This window comes from Pyrus communis, chromosome 6, assembly GCF_963583255.1.
Source record: "Pyrus communis chromosome 6, drPyrComm1.1, whole genome shotgun sequence".
NCBI classification, from domain to species: Eukaryota; Viridiplantae; Streptophyta; class Magnoliopsida; order Rosales; family Rosaceae; genus Pyrus; species Pyrus communis.
In genome coordinates, this window is record NC_084808.1 from 5,420,559 (window position 1) to 5,436,299 (window position 15,741).

General features: G+C 37.5%; 1 protein-coding gene across 1 annotated transcript; it reads left to right on the plus strand.

Annotated features, from left to right (window-relative positions):
* Window positions 1–5,414: 5,414 nt before the first annotated feature.
* On the plus strand, window positions 5,415–6,254 carry LOC137735966 (uncharacterized). The gene is made up of 2 exons (XM_068475316.1): window positions 5,415–6,090; window positions 6,178–6,254. Exons 1-2 carry the CDS (start codon window positions 5,415–5,417, stop codon window positions 6,252–6,254), a joined length of 753 nt encoding a protein of 250 aa, XP_068331417.1.
* The last annotated feature ends 9,487 nt before the right edge of the window (window positions 6,255–15,741 follow it).

Below are 15,741 nucleotides of genomic sequence, written 5' to 3' on the forward strand. Positions count from 1 at the left end.
AGGTGTGGATGGTTTATGGGAGAATAAATGTATGATGGTGGCTGAATGATTAAAGGGAGAGCATGTGAGGGAATGATTATGGTGAATGATGATGAATGCATGTGGGAGTGTGGCTGAAATGAAGGAGTGGAATGTTGGAATGTTATGCACGGCAATGGTGGAAATAGAGGTGCTGGAATTGATGGAATGCACGGCTAAGGAAATAGGAAAGGTTTAAATGTCCTAAAACTAAAGGGAACAAGGTTCCAACACTTTGGTCTTCAATTAGGTCTTCAATTTCGTCCAACACTTTGGCTCCAAGCATAAGCTATCCATCCTTAGCCCAAAAGTGCTCCAAAAGTCTCCAAAATGCATCTTTTTGCTCCTTTAGCCCTTTGGACCTACAAACACACGAAAATAGCTTAAAGTACTAAAATTACTAAGTACTAGCAACATAAATGCAAGAAAACAAGCAAACTAAGGCGCATAAATATGCTCCTATCAAACACATTTGATCTCAACCACACATCTAGCTAACTTTTAGGATCACTACACATGGCTAATTTAGCCTTACACTTGTCATTTTTAAGACTAAGTGCATGCACAATTAACATTAAATGACTTCTTATTTACTCATCAACTCATTACTTACAATTCTACACTCCCCTTTAAGTTTTGAGCTGATTTCACTCCAAGTTTATCCTTGAGATAGCAGAACCGATCCTTAGCCAATGACTTTGTGAAGATATCTGCTAGTTGCTCATTTGTTGGACAGTAGACAAGATCAATGATTCCTTCTTGTAAAGCATCCTTGATGAAGTGATATCTTCGATCAACGTGCTTAGTTTTCTGATGAAACACAGGATTCTTTGTGATAGCAATTGCAGTAGTATTGTCACACTGAAGTCAAATCTGAGCCAAATTGCTTGTGCAGTTGCCTATGATGCACTAAGATACTCTGCTTCAGCAGATGAGAGTGCTACACAATTCTGTTTGATTGAAGCCCAAGAGAAAATTCCACTACCAAAGGAGAAAACATATCCTATGGTGCTTTTACTGTTATCAATTGAACCATCCCAATCACTATCACAGTAACCGATTAGAATTGCATTTCTTCCCTTCACATACTCCAAGCCATAGTCAAGTGTTCCTTTGATATACCTGAGAACCCTTTTGGCAGTACCATAGTGTTTATTGGTAGGGCAGTGTATGAACCTTGCAAGTAAACTAGCTGCATACATCACGTCAGGTCTTGTAGCTATGAGATACAATAGGCTTCCCACAATTTTCCTATATTGTTCTTCATTTGCTGGACCAATGCCATCATCTTTGCTAAGCTTCTCAGTGGTAACCAAAGGTGTAGCAACAGATTTACACTCACTCAAGCCAAATTTGTCCAACAAAGATATATCATACTTTCTTTGATGAAGAAAAATGCTTGTGTGTGTTTGGATGACTCCTATTCCCAGGAAATGATGCAAGAGCCCCAAATCTGTCATTTCATACTTTGTCATCATATCCCTCTTGAATTCCTCCAACATTTGTTGACTATTACCCGTGTACACAATATCATTTACATATAGAGACACAATCAAGATTTCTGCTTCACCTCTGGTTTTAGTGTATAGAGTGGCCTCACTTTGACTCTTCTCAAATCCACATTGAGTGAAATAAGAGTCAATTTCACTATACCAAGCCCTTGGTGCCTGTTTTAAGCCATACAAAGCTTTATGAAGCTTGTACACTTTGTCTTCACTCCCCTTGACCACAAAACCATCTGGTTGTTTTACGTAAACCTCCTCTTCGAGTACTCCATTCAGAAAAGCAGACTTGACATCAAGTTGATATAGTTTCCAACTTTTCTATGCTGCCAATGCAACTAGTGTTCGAATTGTATCAAGTTTAGCCATAGGTGCAAAGGTCTCATTATAGTCAACACCTGGTTTCTGAGCATATCCCTTGGCTACTAGCCTTGCTTTATTTTTCTACACTGATCCATCAAGATTAAGCTTGGTTTTGAACACCCACTTAACCCCAATTATAGGTTTATCAGTGGGTCTATCCACTAGCTTCCATGTTGCGTTCTTTTCAATCATTTGCAGTTCATCTTTCATAGCTGTCATCCATGATTCATCCTTAGCTGCCTCATCAAACTTTTCAGGTTCCACAATGCAGAGATTGCATTGAGCAAAAACATCATCCAGGTTCCTCCACCTCGATGGAGTATGATCAAAAGCTTGAGATTTTCTCATACTGCTACTCACATCACTTGCTAATTCATGAGAAGATAATAAACTTCGTGCTTGGGCATAGTTCTGACCTTCAGGAGTTGTTTCAAGTGATGTACACTTAGGCATATCAGGTAGCTTAACATGATTAAGCATAGTTACATAATTCTCGGAGATCTTCTTCCACTCCTAGGCTGCATTTTCATCAAACACAACATCTCTCGAGAGTACAAGTTTCTTAGGAAGAAGATCATACACTCTGTACCCTTTTTCACAAGTGGCATAACCCAAAAATATGCCCTTGACACTCTTTGCATCTAGTTTCTGTCTCAACTCACTTGATATGTGTACATAGCACAAACAAACAAAGATTCTAAGATGTGCAATCGTTGGTTTTTTTACCACTGAATGCTTCAAATGGAGTTATATCTCCGAGAGCTTTTGTAGGACACCTATTCAGTATGTAGACAGCTGTGTGTACAGATTCTGCCCACAAATAGTAAGGTAATCCTTTATCATGAAGCATGGCTTTTGCCATTTCAACTACAGTTCTGTTCTTTCTCTCTACAAATCCTTTTTGTTGTGGAGTATAAGCCATAGAGAGTTGTCTTTGAATACCTTCATCTTCACACAACTTGTTAAACTCACAAGATGTGAATTCACCCCCTCTGTCACTTCTCAAGCATTTTACTTTAAAACCACTCTGCAACTCCACCATAGATTTGAATTTTCTAAAACAATTCAATGCATCTGACTTGTATCTGAGAAAATAAAGCCACATCATTCTTGTGCAATCATCTACAATAAGCATAAAATACTTGTTTCCGGCTATGGACTCATTTTGCATAGGTCCACATGATCCACATGAATCAACTCTAGTGGGTTGCTTGCTCTCCATGCCTGATTCTTTGGGAACCACTCTCTATGTTGCTTTCCAAGCTGACAACCTTCACACACTTCATCAACTTCTTCTAAATATGGAAGTCCATGCACCATTTCCTTCTCTTTGAGTTGTTTTAATCCTCTTAGATGCGGATGGCCTAGCCTTTTGTGCCAGGTCCAAGTAGATTGAGACAAGCTTGTTTTCAAAGCTGTATGATCATCAGGCAAGAATGCTAAAGGATTGCATCTATTCCTCTTTATTTCTACTTTAATTACAAGGCATTCCAGTGAAAGACCATAAAAAATGCTGCACATTTTACCTCCAAACAACAAATAATACCCATGCTCATCCATCTGTCCCACACTCAGTAAGTTCTCCTTCAATCCAGGTAGATACATTACCTCCTTGATGTATTCTCTGCCCTTACTAGTATCAAGTACTAGAGTTCCCATTCTAGCTACATTCATAAGCTCACCAGTTGGCATTTGTACTTTGCCTACTACATTTGTCCTTATATCAACCAACAATTTCTCATTTCCAATCATGTGGTTGCTGCAACCACTGTCAACATACCATTCACCATTGACAACATATTCAGAGATAGTGCTATTTGCATAGAACAAGTTTCCTGTCACCTCTATTTGATTAGCATTATTTGCCTTTTGAACTGATTTGCTTGCAGTACACTCTCGAGCCCAGTGTCCAAACCTTTCACAGTTATAGCATTTAGGCTTTCCCTTATAACTACACTCACCAAAGTGGAATTTAGAACATACCCTGCACTGTGGTTTTGTGACTGCCTGACCCATTAATTGTGCATTTTGTGCAGGACTAGCATGAAATTTCTGCTGGAATTGGGTTTTGAATCCCATTTCTTGCCCTTAGAATTCGAATTCTTCTGGAACTGAGATGAACCAGATTGAGCTCCACTTCTATTTTGTCCCTTTGGACTCACTGAGAGAGATGTAAATGCCTTCCCGGTAGTATCAACAGTATGCAAATCAAACCGTTATTCTTAGCTCTTTTAGATTGCAATTACCTCTTGCAATTCTACAGTCTCCAAACATTTTGTATTTTCTATAACCAAACAAATAGGATCATATGGTTTACTTAGACTAATCAGAACATTTTACATAAGTCTTTCATTAGAAAGAGATTCACCGAATGTTTTCATCTGATTAATCAATTCATTCAGCCTTGTAAGATAACCAGATAGAGATTCATCATCTCGCATCCTAGCATATTCAAATTCTCGTCTAAGATTTTGAAGTTTTGTCGATCTAACCTGATCACCACCGTGGTATTCTCCATACAACAGATCCCACGCCATCTTAGCTGAATCGGCATTGGCAATCCGAGGGAAGATCTGGTCAGAGACTGCATTTTGTATGATTCCTAGAGCCTTCGGATCCTTCATGAACACAACATTCATTTCTTCATCGACTGCATCTTCCGATGACTCTTCAATTTCCTTCTTCTTCTTCTTCTTCGAATCGGGAGTTTTAATCCCTTTTTTTACTAGATTCCATAACCCAAGAGATTTGAAAACCGTAACCATCTTAATTCTCCAGAACTCGTAGTTACCACTGGAGAAAATGGGAGTTCTCACCTCCGAGCTTCCAGATCCAGACATCTTTGGCCTAAATGATAATGAAACTCTGGCGACCTTCGCCAAGCTTCGAGTGAGCTTCGATTTAGCTCAGTGACCTCACAGATTCACACCCAGACTCAGTTGATCCAACCTGGCTCTGAGGCCATGTTAGTGTGAAGTATTTAGCTAAGTTGTGCAAGATAACAATAAGAAGAGGATTGAGGAATGTGAATGTTCTTCTTCTCTACAGAAGTTGCAGAGAGAAAATATATTTCTTCTGATTCAAATGAGCATGCACACACGCACTCTTTTACAACCGTTTTGCCTTAGCTAGATCCAAAAACAACACATTTGATCTCAGCCACACATCTAGCTAACTTTTAGGATCACTACACATGGCTAATTTAGCCTTACACATTTGAGTCTTACACTTGTCATTTTTAAGACTAAGTGCATACACAATTAACATTAAAGGACTTCTTATTTACTCATCAGCTCATTACTTACAATTCTACAATCAAGCTCAGTGTCTACAGAAGGCAAGTGACATAGAAGACGGTTATCACCAAGAAGTCCGGATGAAAAAAAATCCAGACAGAGAGAGCGGTCCAGGTCAAAATCTTTGGAAGATTAGCATCGCTCTGATGAGAAAACAAATGAAATAAATGAAAAATCAAAGTATCGTGATAGTAGACACTCAAGGTCAAAATCTGAGGAAGGGAAGCATCACTTGATGGAGGTGGGCGAAGGTAGAGATAAAAGATCAAAGCATTGTGGTATAAGGCCATCCAGGTCAAAATCTGTGGAGCCTAAGCATGACACAAGACGTGGGTCATCCCCAAGAAGTTTGGATGACAAGAAACGGAAACACAGAAGGCGGTCAAGGTCAAAGTTGCAGTGTTCCAATGATAGGGCACATAAAAGTAGAGATGAGAAAGAAAAGAGTCATAGGAGAAGACGATCTAGATCAACATCAGTAGAACCTAAGCGTCGTAGGCGAAGTAAGTTATCCCCAAGAAGTGCGGATGAAAAGGAATCAAAACACAGCAAAAGACGCTCTAGGCCAAAATCTTCTGAAGGCAAGCATCAAGCCAGTTGTGGAAGGGATGAGAATGGTGGTGAAAAAGCAGAGTATCTTGAAGATGGCAGTGAGAAACCAAGTTCTGTGGTGAAAGATTCAACAAAGAAAATTGTTGACGGGGTGGATATATCAGCAGAAGACAACTTTGACTCGAAGGAATCAATGCGAAATGTGGGAATTGAAGATAGTCTTCATATGAAAAAACATGGTTTTGTGCAAGATCTTGGCAGTAAAGGTTCAGCATCAAGAACTTCTGAAGTCTCGCTAAATGTGAAGGATAGCATAGAGGAAGTGTCTATCACTGAAAATCTAGAGCTTGGAACATCTGGTAAGTAACAAGGTGATAAATACTTATTCTTCAGTGTTGATTATAGGCTTATAGCTTAGCTGAATATTCTACTTTTGTGGCTTACAGGACTGGAAAATCAATATGGTTATGAAAAGTTAACTAATGCAGATTATATTTGCAGAACTGACTCCGGAAGGGATTAGATCACAGTGAAGGCTCATAAGAGAAGCTCCCTGACACATAACTCAGATACGTTCTCTGATGACCCCATTGCAGAAGAGAACTTGTGAATATGAAACCAGACCCTGGGCTGTTAGGATTCAAGAGTATCTGCTGGTGGAGATGCTGACAAGTGCTGCAGCTGCTGCAGTGATGATAACTCGGTCTAATTTGAGGGACTAACCGAAACTTGAAAATTCTAGGGAATGATCTGTTGCATCTCATAGGAAGGGCGATTTACTTCGAAGCTTGCTTAGCGTTTCTGTTGTTGTATGGCTCTTCATAAGTATATACTCTTTTTTCTTTTAATCTTTTTGCAGGTGCTTGTGGTCTCTGAGCTGATCTGGATATGGTTTAAATATTTCAAGAAGTGTTCTGATATCATCCGCATTCAACCATCCAGTGTTTGTAGTGAGCTTCTTTTACTGTGATGTATGTTGGACCATTAACTCTATTATTACATTCTGAATTACTCCACTATTGATCTTTTAGAAATATTGCTACTTTCCTGTTGTTTTGCTCTAGTAATTTGGTTCTTAATTATTTTTTTGGGATGGAGATACGAATACCTCGTCCGTATAAAAGGTGAAATCGGCTTGGTTTGGTAAAAGCTACTTCTAAGATCAGGTGAAATCAGATGTTGCTGGGATGAGTTGCATCAAAATTCCACTATAACAGGTAATGCATCAAATTCAAGGTTGAGTTCCATTTCTTGATATGACATCTGGTTATACGCTCAGTTATATAGTTGTATCAGTGGTACTGGAATTGTTCCTATGAAAGTGATTATACAAATGCTGGCGTTGTGCCGTTTGTTAGTTGGGTTGACCAGTGGAAGTTTTCTGTTAAATTGACCGGTATTGTTCTTGGTAGTATCTTAGTTTCGGGAGGACTGGCTACCAACTTTTTGTTTGCATACAAATTTGCTACATGTAGAAGTGGTATTTAATGTTGTTTAGTGTGATTTCTGAAACCCCGGTCTTTTCTTTGTTTTTGTTGACCATTTACCCCTGTCTTTTCCCCCAATTTCTTAAATTTTCTTTAGGGTGAGCTGTGGATGGTTTAAGCACGCTGCCTAGGTCTCGACTTTGGAATCGATTATGCTTGACGATTATCAGAGTATTAATCTTCATTGGTCGTCCAACATCTTCCCTTCACCCTTTCTTTTGCTTTCCTCCTTGGTCTCGTTTGGTATGTAGGATTTGATTGGAGCGGATTAGAAAGGGATTAGAAGAGGATTAGACATGAAATATCATCTCTTCTAGTCTTACCATTTAGGAGGACTGGAATGGATAAGTTTCTTTCGTGGAAGGAAAATAAATCCGCAGCCGCGTCGGCCATAATTCTCAAATATTCTGGGTATAGAATTTACAAGATTATTAAAAAAAACAAACAATTTCATGGTGGAAATTAGAATCTTCTGGGGAGGAAGAATAGAGAAAGTCGTTTAAAGATATAATAGGGTAAAGATTGTATGAGGAAGAATTATGAGTTCAAAGTGGATCCGTTGCAGTGGCCATAACTTCATTTAGGGCATTTTACTATTTTTATATTAATTTTTTTTGTTATAATTATCATAAATTTTAATAGGTGACTACAATTTAATTTTGTGTTCAAATTTTGGTTATTTTTTCAAGTTTCTTAATGATGTGTTACTAATAAGAAATGAGCATATTTATCAGATGATTAAGTAATAATCCATTTGGTTTACAAAATTGCACCTACAAATTTGATTTTCCTAGCATTACTCAGAAAGAGACCAAGTCTTGGATGACGGTTCTTGGGTGAGTTAATATGGCGATGCTTATGTCGTCTTGGTCTAGTTATATAGTACTGTAATTTTTCTTCCCCCGTGTAATTTTTTAGCACAACGAATTTACCCTTTTAATGTAAGCTTCCACCTGAACTCCACTTTAAAAGTTTTGACAAAAATTTGATACACACCTCGCAAGCTGGGGACATGGGAAAATACATTGATGTAAAAAATTCGTCGTTATCTCTTCTTATGTAATTTCAAGCGAAAGGTACTTTGTAACTCTAAGTTATTCACACGAGTAAATGTTTTCGTCGTTATCTCTCCTTATGTAATTTCTAGCATAACAGATATTACTCTTTAACGTAAACTTTTATCTGACATTTACTTTAAAATTATCAACTAAATCATGACACGCACATTGTAAGTTGGCAAAACGGGAAAATACTTTCACGTCAAAAAATTCATTGTGTTCTTTCTACCTCTCCTCTTGTGATTTCTACCGTAATATATATATATATATATATATATATATATATATATATATCATCTTTTAACATAATCTTCCACCTGACATTTACTTTAAAAGTATTGATCAAAACGTGATACACACCTTCTAAGTTGGTAGCATTCATGTCTGAAAATTAGTTGTTTTCTTTCTTTTATGTAATTTATGGCAAAATCGATATCACCCTTTAAGGTAAGTTTCTACGTGACATCCACTTTAAAAGTGTGACCAAAACCTAATACACAAGTAGAGGAAAAGATTTTGTTTTTGGGCGAGTAGGAAAGTTGGAAACAGAGGCTTCCTTGCAAGTTGGTAACATCATTTTTGGTAGTCTTTACCAAAAGAAGAAAAATTGAATTTGGTAGGAATTTGAATCTAATAGGAACTCTCTTATTTTAAGAAAAAGTATACATCTCTTGTATTTCTTTTTTTTTTTTTTTTTTTTTGTGTCGAACATCTCTTGTATTTCTAAGAAGGATATTAATTGACCAAAAAAGACACGGATACTAAAGCACCGAAACGTCACGTGGCAAGAACAAAATTATCAAATTGCCCATTGGAACGGAAGCCCATAGTAATATAAATATCGATACGGGGAATTATTGATATATAAATTTGTGGATGCAATTTGTGGATTATAAACGGGTATATTGAATATGGGTTGCTTTCAATTAAAATTATGGAAATTTAAAATGAAATTATAAGGATTCTCAAACATTACTTTGGATGAATTATAAGAGTTTATCCGATATTAAACAAATGTGTTAGAAATATCGATGGTATGTGTTGATTTTAGCCTAAAATTAAGAGTTTTTCCGATATGAGATTAAGTTTAAATTTCACACCCTATTTTCATTTCTTTCTTTGATTTTTTGAATATTTTCATATAAATATTGATCTTATCCAAAAAATTTTAAACACTTATGTACAATTCATCCCGCTCCTGCAGGGGTGGAGGGACGTTGAGACAAGGATTGGCCTAGGCCTATCCTGAGTTTTTCTTCGCAACTCTCCTATTAGTATTATACCTTCATTTTGAAACCTATTCTTTCCTATTCCAATTTTCAACTTCAAAGTCTGATTACATCCCACCACTATCTCTAATATTTTATTATATACATCACCTAGAATAATAATCATTAGCATTTTATAAGAAAAAACCTCAACACTAAACCTTCACTTTTTTTTTTTTTTTAAATTAAAAAAAAAAAAAGTCTACCTTGTTGAAAATATTGGTGAGTTAATGAATGCTCACAGTGATATTGAAAACATTGGTAGGTTTTTCAATACCCACATCGTAATGTGGACTTTGGAAATGAAAGAGATCGTGTTTTTCAAAAGTTGTGTGCTGGAGTTGCTCTATAAATAGAGTGCTCCGTGTACTATCAAAATACATAGTAAGAAAGGAAAGACCAGTAACATCATTATCTATTCGTACCTCCTTTATTTGTCATCCTCTTGTGCTATAGTTACAGTGTAATATTTTACACCTGTTTCTCTTCTGTCACTAGTAAAGGTTATATTTATAACTTTGACCCATTTATAACATGTTATCAGCACAACTCTCTAAATATAACCATTTCTCATTTCTCTTTGCCAAAAGAAATCATTCATTTTTTCCGAACAAAAAAAAAATTTGTTTCCTCTAAGGATTTTACTATTCATCTTCTTCCTCTGCCTCAACTGCTGGATATACCCTTGCGAAGAACTGTTTGCATCATGCCTGCTTTTAGTTCTCAACCTAACAGTTACATATATCTTTGATTTCTTGTTTGGTGTAGATCTTAATTACTAACCTAGCGTTTATTTATGTTAATTTTATTGCAATCAAAGATGGTGCGGTACAATCGCCCATCTTGAACTGCAAATTTAATCTTACTACAATCCAAGATGGTGTGGTATCATCACCTATCTTGGACTGCAGATCTAATTTTACTGCAAAATTTAGGCGGAGTGGTATAATCACCCACCCTACTCTGCGCATTTAAATTTGCCTGCAGTTTAATTTTATTGCAATTTTAGGTGGTGCAATATAATTGCCCACCCTGCTCTGCGTATTTCAATTTTCTTGCTACTAGAGTGGTGCGGAATAATCGCTCATCCTATGTTATGAGAATGGTGTTGTACAATCGCCCTCATCATTCATCATGTAAATCTCGAGCCAGAAGTTTCGAGTGCTTATCATTTTGGCCTAAAGATGAAAATAAAGAATTTGTAAGAACCGGAAGTTTTACCACTACATCCCCCAGATTACATATTACTGCAAGTTCTTACACATCTCAGTTTTCTTTCAGAAAAGAAAATGGCAAACTTGGCAAAGCTTGATTTTGTTGCCCTGAACATCACTGGGAAAAACTACCTTACCAGGGTAGTGGATGTCAAGATCCATCTGGAGGTAAGGAATCTTGCAGAAACAATCAAGGTGGAGAACAATGCATCTTCTTAAGATCGGCGAAGACCATGATCTTTATTCGTCGCCACCTTGATGAAGAACTAAAAAGCAAGTACCTAACGGTTGAAGATCCGTTAGCTTTCTGGAAGGCATTAAGAGACAGATACAATCACCAGAAAATAGTAATGCTTCCAAGAGCTCATTATGAGTGGACTCACCTAAGGACCAGGATTTCAAGTTAGTGGCTGAGTACAATTCTACAATATTCAGAATTAGTTCCCAGATGAAACTCTGTGGGGAAACCATCACTAAGGAAGATACGCTAGAAAAGACTTTCATCACCTTTCATGCCTCCAATATGCTCCTGCAGTAGCACTATAGAGCATGAGGCTTCATTGAATATAACCAGCTGATATCTGTGCTCTTGATTGCTGAACAAAACAATGAGCTTCTACTGCAAAATCATCATGCCCGACCTACTGGATTTGCACCATTCCTAGAAGTGAATGTTGCTTCCCTCGAAGTGAACGCCACATCCTCTAGTGGCAATAATCATAAACAAGGATGTGGCCACAGGCGAGGACGATGGAACGAGAAAGGCAAAAATCATGGTGTCCAGTTTCACAACCAGGTTCCAAGGCATAATTCAAGCCCAAGCTTCAAAATTGTAAATTGCCACAAAGGAAGAGCTCATATGAACAATGCTCCCATAAGTTCTGAAGGAGCCTGCCACAGGTGTGGTGGCAATGGGCACTGGACACGTACTTGTTGCACCTCAAAACATCTGGTGGATCTGTATCAAGCCTCCCTCAAGGAGAAGGGTGTCGAGACCAATTTTCTCGACCAGGCTAAACCAATGGATATACCTGATCCAGTGTGTGACTTATCAAGGCAGTTGAACACAACCCACCTAGATGTCTTGGACTTCATTGTGGAAAGGGGGAATGAAGTATATTGGTCTGACTAAATCGTTTATGTTTGATGTATTGAACTTGTAGTTCAAAACTAGCATTTCAGATTCAATAAAACTGACATTTAGATTTCCTGTTATAACTTGCTTTAACTGTGATTTCCTTTCTCAGAGAGCATGGATAAAAACTATGGTCATTCTCAAAACATGAGAAATAGCGGAGACATTTGTCTTGCAGACAACACAACCATGCATTCAATATTTCGAGATCAAAAGTATTTCACAAGATTGATGCTTACAAAAGTAAGGGTAACAACAATATCAGGGCAATCAGATGTGATTGAAGGCTCAGGGAAAGCCCAGATTATGTTACCAAATGGAACAATATTGTCCATACAGAATGCGTTGTACGCTATTCAATCTACTCAAAATTTGTTGAGTTTTAAAGATATACGTTTAAATGGTTACCACATTGAAACAAAAAGTGCAGAAAATGTGGAGTATCTATGCATTACCTCCAATGATACCCAGAAGCGTATATTGGAGACGTTGCGTGGTTTGATGAGTGGATTGTATTATACATACATAAAGACAGTTGAATCACATACTGTCAAGAACTAGAAGTTCATTGATTCAAAAGTTTACATGTTTTGGCATGACCGTCTGGGTCACCAAAGATCTACCATGATGTGTAGAATCATTACCAACTCTAATGGACATCCATTATTGATCAGACACATTGCTATCTCAAATGATAACCCTTGCAAGGCTTGTTCTCAAGGGAAGTTGGTAATTAGACCATCACAACTAAAGGTTGATGTTGAATCCCCTTCATTCTGCAAAGAATTCAAGGGGATATTTGTGGTTCTATTTAACCATCTTGTGGATCATTTCGATATTTTATGGTTTTGGTTGATGCATCTACCCGATGGTCACATGATTGTCTCTTGTCTACTCGGAATGTAATTGCGAGACTTCTTATTCAGATAATTAAGTTGTGAGCACAGTTCCCAGATTACCCCATTAAGTTAATCCGACTTGATAATGTTGGTGAATTTACTTCTCAAACTTTTGATGATTACTGCATGACATTGGGCATTGATGTTGAACTCCCCGTTCCTTATGTCCATACTCAAAATGGTTTAACAGAAGCATTGATCAAGCGGCTTCAATTAATAGCTCGCACTCTGCTCATGAAAACAAATTGCCAGTTTTTGCATGGGGACATACCATCTTACATGCTACATCATTGGTAGACCTATAGCCAACCACAAATACTCATCAGTATAACTTGTGTTTGGGCATCAACCAAACATTTCACATTTACGAGTTTTTGGTTGTGCTGTTTATGTACCTATTACACCACCACAACGAACTAAAATGGGAGCTCAACGCATACTAGGAATTTATGTGGGTTTTGATTCACCATCTATCATTAGATATTTGGAACCCTTGACAGGTGATATGTTTACAGCTCGTTGTACTGATTGTCACTTTGATGAGACAGTTTTCCAGTCGTTAGGGGGAGAAAAGACCATTCCAGAATAACGGAAATAACTGACATGGGTTGTTCCCACCTTATCTCATTTTGATCCACGTAGCACTCAATGTGAAAATGAAGTGAAAATGATCGTTCATCTTCAAAGTATTGCCAATCAAATGCCAGACGCATTTAATGATGCTATGAAAGTGACAAAATCACATATACTAGCTGCAAATGAACCTACAAGAATTGATGTCTCTGTTGGACAAAATAAAGTGGCAGCGAATGATTCATCTGGTGCACACCTAAAGCGTGGTAGACCTTTAGGTTCAAAAGATTTAGCCACTCGAAAGAGAAAGTCGAGGGCACAACTGAATCCAAATGAAATCATTCAAGAAGAAAAAATGAATTATACATCGACAATTCATGATTCTGTACTTTCAGAAGAAAAAAAATGTCCTTGATGAGACACATGTACCTGAAGAAACAGAGATACATGAAAGCAAAGAAATCTCTATAAATTATGCTTGTACAAATGAATTGTGGAATTGGAATGAAATAATCATCGACGACATGTTCGCATTCGCGACAGCCACTGAAATAATATTAAGTAATGATCTTGAGCCCTGCTCTGTTGATGAATGCAAACAGAGACAAGATTGGTTTAAGTGGAAAGATGCAATCCAGGTAGAATTAAATTCCTTGGAAATGAGAAATTTTTTTGGACCAGTAGTCCAAACCTCGCCTGGCGTAAAACCCCGTGGGTTACAAATGGATATTCACAAGGAAACACAATGAGAACAACGAGATTGCAAGATATAAAGCACGACTCGTTGCACAAGGTTTTTCGCAAAGACCTAGAATTGATTATGAGGAGACATACTCTCCTGTAATGGGCGCAATTATGTTCTGTTACTTAATAAGTTTAGTGGTTTCAGAAAAACTTGACATGCGACTTATGGATGTCATCATTACGTATCTATATGGAGAATTAGATGCTGACATATATATGAAAGTCTCAAAAGGACTTAAGTTGCCTGAAACAACTAACAAACCACGACATATTCTCTCAAACAAATTAAGGCGATCATTGTATGGGCTGAAACAATATGGACGAATGTGGTATAATCATCTCAGTGAGTCTTTGATTAAAGAAGGATATATCAACAATGTCATTTGCCCTTGTGTGTTCATTAAGAAATCCAACTCTGGATTTGCTATAGTGGCAGTATATGTCGATGATATAAACCTAGTTGGAACCCTTGAAGAACTCAATAAAACTGCTGAATATCTTAAAAGTGAATTGGAAATGAAAGACCTTGGAAAAACAAAATTTTGTCTCGGCTTGCAGATCGAGCATTGTGCTAGTGGAATTTTGGTCCACCAATTAGCTTACATTGAAAAAATCATGAAGCAATTTAGCATGGACAAGGCTTATCCTCTCAGCACACCAATGGTCGTTCATTCTCTAGACATTAAGAAAGATCCATTCCATCCAAAAGAAGATGATGAAATGGTCCTTGGTCCAGAAGTACTATGTCTGAGCGCAATAGGTGCTTTATTGTATTTAGCACAATGTACTAGACTAGATATAGCTTTATTAGTCAACCTGTTAGCAAGGTATAACTTTGCTCCAACAATTCGTCATTGAGTCAAAGATGTATTGCAATACCTTTGTGGGATAACAGACATGGGTCTCTTCTACTCAAAGAAATCCACAAATGACCAGGTCCTTGTTGGATAAGCAGATGCTAGTTTTCTCTCTGATCCGCATAAAGCCTTCTCACAAAATGGATATGTGTTCAATAATGGAGATACAACAATCTCTTGGCTCTCAACAAAGCAAACATTAGTTGCTACATCTTCAAATCACTCAGAAATACTTGCTTTACATGAAGCAAGTCGTGAATGTTCTTGGTTAAGATCAATGATCCATCATATTCGGAATTTATGTGGTCTAATTTCAAAGACAGACACTCTAACTATCATTCATGAAGATAATGCAGCCTGTGTTGCCCAAATGAAGGAAGGATTCATCAAGGGCGATAAGACCAAACACATATCTCCAAAGTTTTTCAGTGCACATGAGCTTCAGAAGGCTAAAGTTATTGAAGTCAGACAAATCCATTCCAATGAAAATCTGGCAGACCTGTTCACCAAATCTCTACCAAAATGCACGTTTCAGAAGATAGTGCAGAGTATCGGATTACATCGACTTACCAAACAGCTAAATTGGGAAAATGCGGAATTTAGGGGAGATATATATCAGGGGGAGCATCCATGATACATGCATATTCTACACTTTTTCCTTCGATTAGGATTTTCCCACTGGATTTTTCCTATCAAGGTTTTAACGAGGCAACATAAGCATAACAATCCAAGAAAAGTTGTACTCTTTTTCCTTCGCTATCGTTTTTTCCCACTG